This window comes from Saccostrea cucullata, unplaced genomic scaffold, assembly GCF_032062105.1.
Source record: "Saccostrea cucullata isolate Sc308-1 unplaced genomic scaffold, CSIRO_AGI_Scuc_v1 ctg6825, whole genome shotgun sequence".
NCBI lineage: Eukaryota > Metazoa > Mollusca > Bivalvia > Ostreida > Ostreidae > Saccostrea > Saccostrea cuccullata.
Window position 1 is genome coordinate 17434 of NW_026928154.1, and position 15813 is coordinate 33246.

Below are 15813 nucleotides of genomic sequence, written 5' to 3' on the forward strand. Positions count from 1 at the left end.
ACAGACTTTCATCTGTAGACGTCTGATGAAATATAAATCAAACAAAATAAATCAAATTAGGGAGTCTTGATACCATCATGTATTAACAAAGATCATAGTGAAAATATATCGTCTATTCGAAAATTCGGACGGAAGACCTACTCGTTGCTCGCAACGAGATCGTTTCTAGTTATTATTATTATTTTTCTTCTTCCTGGGAAAATTTTGTCCACGAGTGATCTTGTAAACTACACATCCGACTAAAGTAAAATGTTTTTAGGGTCAGTAGACATGTTATGTAGATTTGCCGAACGAAGGTCATTTTGCACGCACGTGCTTGCAAGAGCGCGCACGTGCAGCACATGAAATGACCAATAAAATGGATATTGCTGTAACTTTTCTTTTTCTTGATGAATTTTTTTGAAACTCATAATGTAAGGATACATTAGTAGTATACACAAGATGGCATGGTCAAAATAGCAAGATCTCACGCGCATGCACGTGCGCTTTGCTCTGATTGGCTGAAACTAAAGTCTCAATATCTTTCTTGTTTCTTGTCATAATCTTTTGAAATTTTGGACATAGTCTTATATTATGAAGATCTACAGCATGATATATAAAAAATTTCATGAAAGCATGCGCATGCGCTCGCGCTGCAATCTGATTGGCTGAAACTTTAAATGGCTATATCTCCTTTGTTTTTTGACGAAATGCTTTGAAATTTAAAACATAGTCATGCATTAAGATATCCTAAAATATGATGTAGAAAAAATTCATGAAATCACGCGCATGCACGTGTGCTGCAATCTGATTGGCTGAAACTTTATATGGCTATATCTCCTTTGTTTTTTGACGAAATGTTTGGAATTTTAAAATATAGTCATTCATTTAGATATTCTTCAATATGATAAAGATAAAAATTTATGAAATCACGCGCATGCATGTGCGCTGTAATCTGATTGGCTGAAACTTCAAATGGCTGTAACTCCCTTGTTTTTCAACGAAACAGGATGGGATTTAGAACATAGATAAATATAAGGGACTTCTACAAAAAGGTGTAGTCATTATGCACGTGCTTCCACGTGCGTGCACGTTAAATGAGTAAAATTAAAAATACACTCGAATGAGTGAATTTTTTAATACTTTTGGATTAAATGCTTTAATATTAAGTATATTAAAATTTGAGATATTGTAGACAAGATAATATGGTCGTTACGCACATGAACACGCGTGCAATACCTATTTTTAAATATAATTTCTAATTTTCTTTGAAGATCTTGATTAAGTCTAAATTCCATAAAATATTTCTTATCTAATAGAGATTACAGGGAATATGGCACGAAAAGGGAGTTGGGGAGCGTTTGGGGAACATCTGTAACGGTCCCCGTTACAATTAGCACTAGTTATTCTTATTATTATTTTTCTTCTTCCTGGGAAAATTTTGTCCACGAGTGATCTTGTAAACTACACATCCGACTAAAGTAAAATGTTTTTAGGGTCAGTAGACATGTTATGTAGATTTGCCGAACGAAGGTCATTTTGCACGCACGTGCTTGCAAGAGCGCGCACGTGCAGCACATGAAATGACCAATAAAATGGATATTGCTGTAACTTTTCTTTTTCTTGATGAATTTTTTTGAAACTCATAATGTAAGGATACATTAGTAGTATACACAAGATGGCATGGTCAAAATAGCAAGATCTCACGCGCATGCACGTGCGCTTCGCTCTGATTGGCTGAAACTAAAGTCTCAATATCTTTCTTGTTTCTTGTCATAATCTTTTGAAATTTTGGACATAGTCTTATATTATGAAGATCTACAGCATGATATATAAAAAATTTCATGAAAGCATGCGCATGCGCTCGCGCTGCAATCTGATTGGCTGAAACTTTAAATGGCTATATCTCCTTTGTTTTTTGACGAAATGCTTTGAAATTTAAAACATAGTCATGCATTAAGATATCCTAAAATATGATGTAGAAAAAATTCATGAAATCACGCGCATGCACGTGTGCTGCAATCTGATTGGCTGAAACTTTATATGGCTATATCTCCTTTGTTTTTTGACGAAATGTTTGGAATTTTAAAATATAGTCATTCATTTAGATATTCTTCAATATGATAAAGATAAAAATTTATGAAATCACGCGCATGCATGTGCGCTGTAATCTGATTGGCTGAAACTTCAAATGGCTGTAACTCCCTTGTTTTTCAACGAAACAGGATGGGATTTAGAACATAGATAAATATAAGGGACTTCTACAAAAAGGTGTAGTCATTATGCACGTGCTTCCACGTGCGTGCACGTTAAATGAGTAAAATTAAAAATACACTCGAATGAGTGAATTTTTTAATACTTTTGGATTAAATGCTTTAATATTAAGTATATTAAAATTTGAGATATTGTAGACAAGATAATATGGTCGTTACGCACATGAACACGCGTGCAATACCTATTTTTAAATATAATTTCTAATTTTCTTTGAAGATCTTGATTAAGTCTAAATTCCATAAAATATTTCTTATCTAATAGAGATTACAGGGAATATGGCACGAAAAGGGAGTTGGGGAGCGTTTGGGGAACATCTGTAACGGTCCCCGTTACAATTAGCACTAGTTATTCTTATTATTATTTTTCTTCTTCCTGGGAAAATTTTGTCCACGAGTGATCTTGCAAACTACACATCCGACTTAGGTGAAACCTTTTTAGGGTTAGTAGGCATGTTATGTAGAGTTGCCAAACAAAGGTCATTTTGCGCGCACGTGCTTGCAAGAGCGCGCACGTGCAATAGGTGAAATTACCAATAGAATGGATATTGCCGTAACTTTTCTATTCTTTGATGAAATTTTTTGAAACTCATAATGTAAGGATACATTAGTAGTATAGACAAGATAGCATGGTCAAAATAGCAAGATCTCACGCGCATGCACGTGTGCTTCGCTCTGATTGGCTGAAACTAAAGTCTCAATAACTTTCTTGTTTCTTGTCATAATCCTTTGAAATTTTGAACCTAGTCCTACATTATGAAGATCTACCGCATGATATATAAGAATTTTCCTGAAAGCATGCGCATGTGCGCGTGCTGCAAGCTGATTGGCTGAAACTTTAAATGGCAATATCTCCTTTGTTTTTTGACGAAATTCTTTGAAATTTAAAATATAGTCATGCATTAGGATATCCTACAAAATGATGTAGAAAAAAAATCATGAAATCACGCGCATGCAAGTGTGCTGCAATCTGATTGGCTGAAACTTTAAATGGCTATTTCTCCTTTGATTTTTGACGAAATCCTTTGAAATTTAAAATTTAGGCATGCATTAGGATATCCTACGAAATGATAGAGAAAAAAAATCATGAAATCACGCGCATACACGTGTGCTGCAATCTGATTGGCTGAAACTTTAAATTGCTATTTCTCCTTTGTTTTTTGAAGAAATTCTTTGAAATTTAAAATATAGTCATGCATTAGGATATCCTACAAAATGATATAAAAAAAATCATGAAATTACGCGCATGTACGTGTGCTGCAATCTGATTGGCTGAAACTTAAAATGGCTATAACTTCCTTGTTTTTCAACCAAACAGGATGGGATTTAGAACATAGATAGATGTAAGGGACTCCTACAAGAAGGTATGATCATCATGCACGTGCTCGCACGTGCGTGCATTTGAAACGAGTATATTTAAAAATACTCTTGAATGAGTGATTTTTATTACTTTTGGACTGAATTCTTTAATATATAGTATATTAAAATATATAAATACATGTAGTGTAGACAAGATGATATGGTCATAATGATAACGCACATGCACTCACATGCGCTTGTGTGCAATGCTAAATATTGAATATAATAGGTATCCTTCTAGGAAAACGTTGTTAAAGTCAAAAATGCACAGAGTTTGTCTTATTTAATGAAGCTTACAGGGAATATGGCACCGAAAGGGAGTTGGGGAGCGTTTGGGGAACATCTGTAACGGTTCCCGTTACAATTAGAACTAGTTTTTACTCTGTTTCTTATTAAGGTCTTCCGTCTCCAACGGAAGACCTTCTACTGATTCGTTTGTTTCTTTTCCACTATTATTATTATTATTTTTTTTTCTTACCGATTTTGTGCAGGCGATCTCTCGAGAACGCCTTGACAGATCTTTATGAAACTTTCAGCAATGATGGCAAATCATATGAACTTAGGGCGTTTTTTTTTATTTTGCCGTCGTCACTTCCGGTCGCGAGATACGGCCAATTTTCTTTTTTTAAAGTGTCATTTTGTCCGGAAGTGTTCTCAAAAACGGTTTGAGATTGAGTCTTGAAACTTTCAGGGATGATAGATTGTGACAGGCTCTCTTGAATTTTGTATAAATTTTTTGTTGCCGTCACGTCCGTTGTCCACCGGAAGTAGTTAAAAAATATGCAAAATTTTATTTTTTTCTTTTTTAAATGTTTCTTATATAGGCAAATAGAGTGTCTCGAGTATTATTATGTCCACCGGAAGTTATTTTTTCCAAACCGGAAGTAGTCCAAAAAATGAGCATTTTTCATCGAAATTATCAGGGATGATTCCTTTACACTCAGAGAGGAGTTATAGGTCATTTTTAGTACTTCCGGTCACACCGGAAGTGAATTATAAAGACCGGAAGTTGTCTGAAATTTACAGATTTCACTCTTAAATGTGTTCTCACGTATTTAGAGGAATTGATATGAATTTTTTTTTCATTTTAAGTTGTTTTATGATCGTATCAAAAATCGAACGGAAGACCTACTCGTTGCTTGCAACGAGATCTCCTCTAGTTATTATTATTATTATTTTTCTTCTTCCTGGGAAAATTTTGTCCATGAGTGATCTTGTAAACTACACATCCGACTTAGGTGAAACCTTTTTAGGGTCAGTAGGCATGTTATGTAGAGTTGCCGAACGAAGGTCATTTTGCGTGCACGTGCTTGCAAGAGCGCGCACGTGCAACACGTGAAATGACCAATATAATGGATATTGCCGTAACTTTTCTATTTTTTTGTGAAATTTTTTGAAACTCATAATGTAAGGATACATTAGTAGTATATACAAGATAGCATGGTCAAAATAGCAAGATCTCACGCGCATGCACGTGTGCTTCGCTCTGATTGGCTGAAACTTAAGTCTCAATATCTTCCTTGTTTATTGATAAAATCCTTTGAGATTTTGAACATAGTCATACATTAGGGAGATCTACAGCCTGATATGTAAGAATTATCATGAATGCATGTGCATGCACGTGTGCTTGCAAGAGCTCGTACGTGCAACACGAGAAATGTCCAATATAATTGATACAGACATAACTATTTAAATTATTGATGAAATGCTATGAAACTCATATTAGAAGTATATATTAGAAGCATAGACAAGATGACATGGTCAAAATAGCAAGATCTCACGCGCATGCACGTGCGCTTCGCTCTGATTGGCTGAAACTAAAGTTTCAATATCTTTCTTGTTTCTTGTCATAATCCTTTGACATTTTAAACATAGTCCTACATTATGAAGATCTACAGCATGATATATAAGAATTTTCATGAAAGCATGCGCATGTGCGCGTGCTGCAATATGATTGGCTGAAACTTTAAATTGCTATATCTCCTTTGTTTTTGACAAAATTCTTTGAAATTTAAAATATAGTCATGCATTAAGATATACTACAATATGACATAGAAAAAATTCATGATATCACGCGCATGCACGTGTGCTGCAATCTGATTGGCTGAAACTTGAAATGGCTATAACTCCCTTGTTTTTCAACCAAATAGGATGGGATTTAGAATATAGATAGATGTGAGGGACTCCTACAAGAAGGTATGGTCACCATGCACATGCACGCACGTGCGTGCATTTGAAACGAGTATAATTAAAAATACACTTGAATGAGTGATTTTTATTACTTTTGGACTGAATGCTTTAATATATAGTATATCAAAATATATAGATAGTGTAGACAAGATGATATGGTCATAACGCACATGCAGTTCACATGCGCTTGGGTGCAATGCTAAATATTGAATATAATAGGTATCCTTCTAGGAAAACGTTGTTAAAGTCAAAAATGCACAGAGTTTGTCTTATTTAATGAAGCTTACAGGGAATATGGCACCGAAAGGGAGTTGGGGAGCGTTTGGGGAACATCTGTAACGGTTCCCGTTACAATTAGCACTAGTTAAGGTCTTCCGTTTCCAACGGAAGACCTTTCTGTTATTCTTAGGTTTCTTTTCTTTTTTTCTTACCGATTTTGTGCACGCGAGTTCTCGGAAACGGCTTGCTCGATTTTCATGAAACTTTCAGGGTTGATGGAACATGAAAAAATCTAGACATATATTTTTTTATTTTGATGACGTCACTTCCGGTTCCGAGATTTTTGCATTTTAGTGAATTTTAGAGGGTCAGTTTGTCCGCGAGTTTTCTCGAAAACGGCTTAAGATAAAAATTTGAGATATTCAGTGATAATAGAGCAATAAATGTAGTTGTGCGGAACGTATTTCATATTCACCGAAATTGCTGTGTACGGAAGCTCGTTATGGCCCGAAAATAGTCCAATCTCGAATTTCAAAAATTTGACACTTTTTCAACGATAACTTTTTATCCAAAGATATTTTGTTAAACTATGTATAACAAAAGAAGTGTAGAATTCCAAGACCTTTCAAATGATATCTCGAAAAAAGGGCTAGCCCTTAAAATTAAGGGCCAACAGGGGCCGAAAGTTTTTCCTAAATATCTCTAAAAGTATTGGGAATTTGTAAAAAGTCAAAGAAGCAAAGTTCTTCAAAATATCAAGCTTAATCTATTGGAATCGTCAAAATACGTCCGGCGGCGTCACTTCCGGCCAAACCGGAAGTAGTCGAAAAACGCGTATTTTTGGCGTTATTGACAAGTTTTTAGTTATAATAAGTCTCTGGGAGCTTAAAAATTAATTTTCCGTCTGTCGTCGTCACTTCCGGTCAAACCGGAAGTAGCAAAAGATGGCTTATGTTTGCATTAACAAACATAGCTTTCGAGGATTCAAACCATTTTTGGGCGTTTTTTCTCGTTTTTGTTAAAATTGAAAGCTACTTCCGGTCAAACAGGACGGAAGACCTACTCGTTGCTTTGCAACGAGCTTTGCTCTAGTTATTATTATTAAGGTCTTCCGACTTCCTTCGGAAGACCTTATTGTTATTCGTCTGTTTTTTATTATTATTATTATTATTATTCTTTTTTTCATAGTTAGGGCGATTTCTCAGCTGTGCGTGAACGGATTTGACAGATTTTAACAGGGATGATGCATCATGAGAATATCTCCAGACGTGTTTTTCATTTTTTCAAAATTCACTTTCTTTCGCGATTTTTGGGGATTTTTATATTTTTTAAAAGGCATTTTGTCCAGCAGTTTTCTCGAGAACGGCTAAAGATATGAAAGTGAAATTCACTGAGGTGATAGAACATTGAACTCCATTATGGGGAACGACCTTTATTTTTTGTCGTCGGCACTTCCGGTCGCAAACGGAAGTGAATTCAAAAAGTTACATTTCTCAACTTTTTTGCTTATCAATATTTTTCTTTAGGATTTACAGGGTTTATAGTTTGTCTTATGAGAATTCTAAATATGTGTTCAATATCTTGATGCGTGCATTTATTGAAAAGATATGACCGAACCAAACTTTGTCCCACTGTCGGGGGTTCGAATCCCGCTGGGGGCGTTCCCAATTTTTTTTTCCTTGTTTCTGTCATTTTTCAATTGCAAATGACTTTTCTCACTTTTATAACATGTATGAAATATTTTGCCGATTTTTAAAAACTATATTTGAAGATATTTTGAGGTTTACCTGTAATTATCATGATATACGTTCAGAGACTGCTGTAAATCAACGTAAACGAAACAAATGCATTCTGGAATCTATTTCATGGGATGATGCAGCATAGATCTCTAACGAAACGTCGGTCGGAAGACCTCTTGTTGCTCTAGCAACAAGAACGCATCTAGTTATTATTATTATTCTTTTTTCATAGTACAGCCGATATCTCAGCTATGCGTGGACAGATTTCAAAGATTTTCTCAAGGAAGATGCATCATGAGAATATCTCCAGACGTTTTTCTCATTTCTTCGAAAATCACTTTCGTTTGCGATTTTTGGGGATTTTTGTATTTTTTAAAAGGCATTTTGTCCAGCAGTTTTCTCGAGAACGGCTAAAGATATGAAAGTGAAACTCACTGAGGTGATAGAACATCGAACTCCGTTATGGGCAACGACCTTTATTTTTCGTCGTCGGCACTTCCGGTCGCAAACGGAAGTGAATTCAAAAAGTCCCATTTTTCAACTTTTTTGTTTTTTAATATTTTTCTTTAGGATTTACAGGGTTTATAGTGCGTCTTATGAGAATTCTAAATATGTGTTCAGTATCTTGATGCGTGCATAGATTGAAACGATATGACCGAACCAAACTTTGTCCCACTGTCGGGGGTTCGAATCCCGCTGTGGGCGTTGCAAAAAAATTTTCTTTGTTTTTGTCTTTTTTCTTTTGCAAATTACTTTTCTCTCTTTTATTACATGTATGGAAGATTTTGCCGAATTTTAAAAGCTATATTTTGAGATATTTTGTGAAATAATTATAATAATTATGATCTGTGTTGAGAACTACATTAAATGAACATAAACGAAAAAAATACATTCTGAAATCTATTTCTTGTGATGACACAGCATGGAACTCTAAAGAAAAGTGGGTCGGAAGACCTGCTTGTTGCTCTAGCAACAAGAAGGCATCTAGTTATTATTCTTTTTAAGGTCTTCCGACTTCCTTCGGAAGACCTTATTGTTTTCCTTCTGTTTTCTATTATTATTAAGGTCTTCCGACTTCCTTCGGAAGACCTTATTGTTTTCCTTCTGTTTTCTATTATTATTAAGGTCTTCCGACTTCCTTCGGAAGACCTTATTGTTTTCCTTCTGTTTTTTATTATTATTATTATTATTCTATTTTCATAGTACAGCCGATATCTCAGCTATGCGTGGACTGATTTCAAAGATTTTCTTAGGGAAGATGCATCATGAGAATATCTCCAGACGTGTTTTTCATTTTTTCAAAATTCACTTCCGTTCGCGATTTTGGGGGATTTTTGTATTTTTTAAAAGGCATTTTGTCCAGCAGTTTTCTCGAGAACGGCTAAAGATATGAAAGTAAAACTCACTGAGGTGATAAAACGTCCAACTCCATTCTGGGTAACGGTCTTTATTTTTCGTCATCGGCACTTCCGGTCGCACACGGAAGTGAATTAAAAAAGTCACATTTCTCAACTTTTTTGTTTTTCAATATTTTTTCTTTAGTATTTACAGGGATTATAGTGTGTTTTATGAGTATTCTAAATATGTATTTAGTATCTTGATGCATGCATCTATTGAAAAGATATGACAAAACCAAACTTTGTCCCACTGTCGAGGGTTCGAATCCCGCTGTGGGCGTTGAATTTTTTTTTTCTTTGTTTCTGTCTTTTTTCAGTTGCAAATAACTTTTCTCTCTTTTTTAACATATACGGAAGATTTTGCCGATTTTTAAAAGCTATTTTTGAGATATTTTGAGGAATACCTGTAATAATTATGAAATATGTTAAGAGGCTGCTGTAAATGAACGTAAACGAAAAAAAAATACATTCTGAAATTTCATGGAATGACGCGGCATAGAATTCTAACGAAAATCGGTCGGAAGACCTGCTTGTTGCTCTAGCAACAAGAACGCATCTAGTTTTTTTTCTTATTTGTTCTCCGGTACTTTTTTGTCCGCGAGTGTTCTCAGAAACTGTTCACCCAACTGACCTAAAACCTTTTTAGGGTTAATAGGTGTGTAGTGTAGGTGTGCGGAACGAAGGTCATTTTGCGCGCATACGCCTGCACGTGCAGGCGCGTGATATGAGTGATATGACTAATATATTTAATATAGCCATAACTTTAACATTTTTCGATAAAATGCTTTGAAACTCATTATATAAGGATATATAAGTAGTGTACATAATGTGACACTGTCAAATTAGCACGAACTCACGCGCATGCACGTGCGCTTCGCTCTGATTGGCTGAAACAAAAATGTCAGTATCGTCTCTGTTTTTTGACGAAATGCTTTGAAATTTAAAACATAGTCATGAATTAGGATATCCTACAATATGATATAGAAAAAAATTCATGAAATCACGCGCATGTACGTGTGCTGCAATCTGATTGGCTGACACTTTAAATGACTATATCGCCTTTGTTTTTAGTCGAAATGCTTTTAAATTTAAAACATAATCATACATTAGGATGCTCTGCAATATGATATACAAAAAATTTCAAGAAATTACGCGCATGCACGTGTGATGCTATCTGATTTGCTGAAACTTTAAATGACTATATCTCCTTTGTTTTTTGACGAAATGCTTTGAAATTTAAAACAAGATCATTCATTAGGATATCCTACAATGCGATGTAGAAAAATAATTATGAAATCACGTGCATGCACGTGTGCTGCAATCTGATTGGCTGAAACTTGAAGTGGCTATAACTCCCTTGTTTTTCAACCAAACAGGATGGGATTCAGAACATAGATGAATATAAGGGACTCCTACAAGAAGGTTTGGTCATCATGCACGTGCATGCATGTGCGTGCATTTGGAACGAATGAAATTAGAAATACACTTGAATTAGTGATTTTTGATACTTTTAGACTGAATGCTTTCACCTATAGTATATTACAGGGAATATGGCACTAAAAGGGAGTTGGGGAGCGTTTGGGGAACATCTGTAACGGTTCCCGTTACAATTAGCACTAGTTATTATTTTTCTTCTTCTTCCTGGGTACTTTTTTGTCCGCGAGTGATCTTGTAAACTGTTCACCCGAAGTAGGTAAAACCTTTTCAGGGTTAGTAGACATGTTATGTAGATTTGCGGAATCAAGGTCATTTTCCGCGCACGTGCTTGCAAGAGCGTGCACGTGCAACACTTAAAATGACCAATATAATAGATATAGCCGTAACTTTTCTATTTTTTGACTTTTTGCTTTGAAATTCATAATATAAGTATATATTAGTTGTATAGGCATGATGGCATGTTCCTCGCGCACGTGCTTGCAAGAGCGCGCACGTGCAACACGTAAAATGACTAATATAATAGATATAGCGGCAACTTTTCTATTTCTTGATGAAATGCTTTAAAACTCATAATATGAGGATATATAAGTAGTATAGACATTATGACATGGTCAAAATAGCAAGATCTCACGCGCATGCGCGTGCACTTTGCTCTGATTGGCTGAAACAAAAGTATCAATATCTTTCTTGTTTTTTGACAAAATCCTTTGAAATTTTGAACATATTCATACTCTATAAAGATCTACAGCATGATATATAAGAATTATCATAAAAACATGCGCACGCACGTGTGCTGCAATCTGATTGGCTGAAACTTTAAATGTCTGTAACTCAACGAAACGGGATGAAATTCAGAAATATGAATAGGTATAATTGATTTCTACACTATGCTTCTATCAAATTTAAATGCAAGGACATGCATGCATGCACATGTGCATGTGCAATACGTAAAATCAGCAAAATATTTGAAAAATGGTAACATTTATATTTTTATGATATTTTGATTGATTCTCACGATATAAACATAGGTTAATGATTTAAACAACCTGCCTTGATAATTTTGCATGTGCATGCAAGTGCGTGCGCGTGCAATACGTCAAATGGGATATAGTTGATATCATTGTAGTTTTGATAATTCTTTGATGAAATCCTTTGATACTGTGCATATTTTTTTAAAAAAAATTCTTACAGGAAAATGGAACAAGAAGGGAGTTGGGGAGCGTTTGGGGAACATCTGTAACGGTCCCCGTTACAATTAGAACTAGTTATTATTATTAAGGTCTTCCGTCTTCAGCGGAAGACCTTCTTGTTATTCGTTTGTTTCTTTTCCACTGTTTTTCTTCTTATTTTTTTTCTTACCGATTTTGTGCACGCGATTTCTCGAAAACGGCTCGTTAGATTTTTATGAAACTTTCAGGTCCGATAGAACATTAAAAAATCTCGATACCCTTTTTTTTATTTTGATGACGTCACTTCCGGTTCGAAGATTTTCGCATTTTTGTGATTTTTAAGGGTCAGTTTGTCCGTCGCTCTTCTTAAAAACGGCTCATCACAGGAAGATGAAACCTCTTCAGGAAGATAGAGCAACATATGTAGATTTGCATTGCGTTGTTAACTTTCACCGGAAGTACCGCACGTTAACGCTCGGTATGGTCTGAGAAAAATCATATTGAGCGTTTCAAAATTTCTAACACTTTTTCTATTATATCATTTTACTTGTAAATATTTTGTAAAAACATATAGGACAAAAGTTGTGAAAAAATTTCGACTTCTTTCAATTGATATCTCGAAAAAAGGGCTGACCCCTAAAATAAGGGATCTAGAGGGGCCAAAAGTTTTTAATTGATATCTCAAAAAGTATTGAGTATTTGTAATACGTCAAAGAAGCAAAGTTGTTCAAAATTTCAAGCTTAATCTATTTGTGTCGTCAAAATACGTCCGGCGTCCTCACTTCCGGTCAAACCGGAAGTAGTCAAAAACGCATATTTTTGCCGTTCTTGTAAAGTTTTTGGGTAACATATGTCTCTGGGAGCATAAGAATTAATTTTTCCGTCCGTCGTCATCACTTCCGGTTAAACCGGAAGTAGCAAAAATTTGCATATTTTGCATTAATTAACATACCTTTAGAGGATTCAAACCATTTTTAGGCGTTATTTCTCTTTCTTTTTTTAAATTTAAAGCTTCTTCCGGTCAAACAGGACAGAAGACCTACTCGTTGCTTTGCAACGAGCTCGGCTCTAGTTATTATTATTATTATTATTCCTGGGAAAATTTTGTCCTCGAGTGATCTTGTAAACTACACATCTGACTAAGGTAAAATGTTTTTAGGGTCAGTAGACATGTTATGTAGATTTGCCAAACAAAGGTCATTTTGCACGCACGTGCTTGCAAGAGCGCGCACGTGCAACACGAGAAATGCCCAATATAATTGATATAGAGGTAACTTTTTCAATTTTTGATGAAATGCTTTGAAACTCGTAATATAAGGATAAATTAGTAGCATAAACAATATGACATGGTCAAAATAGCAAGATCTCACGCGCATGCACGTGCGCTTCGCTCTGATTGGGTGAAACTAAAGACTCAATATCTTTCTTGTTTTTTGACGAAATTCTATGAAATTTTGAACATAGCCATGTATTGAGATATCCTACAACACGAAACATAGCAATAATTATGGAAATACGTGCATGCACGTGCGCTGCAATCTGATTGGCTGAAACTTTAACTAGCTATAACTCTCTTGGTTTTCAACCAAACAGGATGAAATTTGGAACATAGATAGATATAATAAAATTCTACAAGATGATAGGGACACCATGCACATGTATGCATGCACGTGCAAGTATGTGCGCTGCAATCTGATTGGCTGAAACTTTAAACAGCTATAACTTCCTTGGTTTTCAACCAAACGGGATGGGATTTAGAACATAGATAGATGTAATTGACTTCTACAAGAAAGTATGATCACCATGCTCGTGTATGCACGTGCGTGCACGGGAAATATTTAAAGTCAAAAATACACTTGAATGAGCGTATTTTTTAAAAATTTCGGTTAACTACTTTAATATTTAGTATAAATAATATATAGATTGTGTACACAAGATGATATGGCCATTACTTATATGCATTCACATGCGCACGCGTGCATTGTTAAAATTTGAATGAACTTGGTACACTTCTAGGTAAACGTTGTTTAAGTCTCAAGTTTGTCTTCTTTAATGAAGCTTACCGGGAATACGGCACCAAAAGGGAGTTGGGGAGCGTTTGGGGAACATCTGTAACGGTCCCCGTTACAATTAGCACTAGTTTAGTTAGATAACACTACTTATCAACAATCCGACGTAAATTATGGCTGCACAAACGCATATTTTGTTTTTATTGCTGATATGGATTATCTTAGCTAAGGTACTTATAACTACTACTGTTGTTTCTAGCGACCCAAGATATTGAAATTCCCGACATTTTTCCATTAAAAAATCTGAAAGCAATATACGATAAAGTTTCTATCATATATGAACTATGTTAATTTCAATAGTTCCCGCCCATGTTCTTCAACTATCATTGATGCCCTGGCATATCCAACAAACTAGACAGCGATTCCTTAGAAACAAATTTAAAAATGTAGTAAGAAAAAATGAAATACGTCCAAAGCTTTTCAAAATAGTGAAAATACTAAATACGTGCATGTACATGTGCTCCACCTTATTTTATTCATTTTTACTTTTACAGATGTCAGTAGGGAAGATAACATTCTTCATCCACATAGATGAAGTGAGGATTCCCGGTAATAAACTTCACGGAGGAGGATGTTGTCAGGGAGTGGTCGGTACCCAGTGTACCAAGTTGTGTAAACCTGTACTCACCGTATGTCTTAAGTGAGTGATGTATATGACTTTTCTGACTTTGATAATATACTGAACATTCGCACAAATATTTTGATGATTTTATTTTTTATTGCTACAGAAACAGTAATCATCCCTGTGTGTCTAGTTTTACCACAACATTAGACATGAAACGACAAGGCGTCTTCTATGGATCTAAAGTCGGGAATACAACCAACCCACAGTTTTTAGAAATTGATTCATGGGTAAATCTAATTTGACACAAATATGTACACTGGAATACTTTTTTTTATTTCTTGTACAGTCAATTGATTATACTTTGTATTCAATAACTGTTATCTTATAAATTTAGAAAAATTATCAGGACAAGATATCAGTGAGAGTTGTAGATTTACAACTCTCCTCCTCACCACTCATCTACCAGACAGAGTTCTCGGACTACAATATAAGACTAGGAGACAATGCACTTTCACAACACTGGCGACAGAAGAGATTGACAGCATTTTTTATATTGGATAAAAATACTTTTTTGTAAGACAGCGTTTGCTCTTTATTCACACAAACTGAATAAACAATCATCACAATAAGACAACTTAAAAAAATATATTTTTACTATAAAAATGTCACATGACTGTACAGAAAAGAATTACAGTGATGCTATAAAAAATTTACTCTTATTCAGTATCCAGTTAACGTACAAGGCGTACTGTTCTGAGGGTTACTATGGATCAGACTGTACAGACCATTGTCCTGGTAATCCACAGAAGTGTGTCGTCAACGGTCATACCTACTGTAAAATGGGTAAGATATTCATACCTACTGAATAATGGGTAAGCTGATTTAAAACAATCTTACAATTGCTAAAGATTAAAAGTTGTCATAAAATTGTCCAATATACAGCAGATTGCTTGTATACTCAAAATCTACTTTTTATAACTGTAATAATGAGTCGGCGTTTTGTGTATTCACTGCCTTAAAGTGATATCACCTACCAGTATTTGATTGAATTGGTGATTATATGACTAAATTGCAAAAAATACCCAAAAAAAAAAAAAAAAAAAAACGCGCCTCATACGAAAGGGTAATGAAAGAAAGCATTTTCTTTTTGCATGGTTTAGTTTTGAAAATTGATAAACTTGGAAAAGACCACAACTGACAAAAAACTTTTAAAGTTAGAAAATATTTTTAGCATGCATTTTAAATGCGTAATTTGAATATTATAATAACAAACTGCACCACAGAGCACATCTTATTCTAGTATGTGTGTCGATGTTGATATATGTTGTAGGTTGGCATGGAAATAACTGCAATCAGGACATAAATGAATGTGCTACTCGACAGTTTTGTGGACATGGAAACTGTACAAATACAGTTGGTA

General features: G+C 34.9%; 1 protein-coding gene across 1 annotated transcript; it reads left to right on the forward strand.

Annotated features, from left to right (window-relative positions):
• Positions 1 to 14322: 14322 nt before the first annotated feature.
• On the forward strand, positions 14323 to 15806 carry LOC134276606 (delta-like protein 4; the record flags this gene model as incomplete). Its single annotated transcript, XM_062758840.1, has 5 exons — positions 14323 to 14468; positions 14557 to 14680; positions 14788 to 14938; positions 15093 to 15236; positions 15724 to 15806. Coding segments are annotated over exons 1-5 (648 nt in total), but the record flags the coding sequence as incomplete, so codon positions are not given.
• Positions 15807 to 15813: the final 7 nt, after the last annotated feature.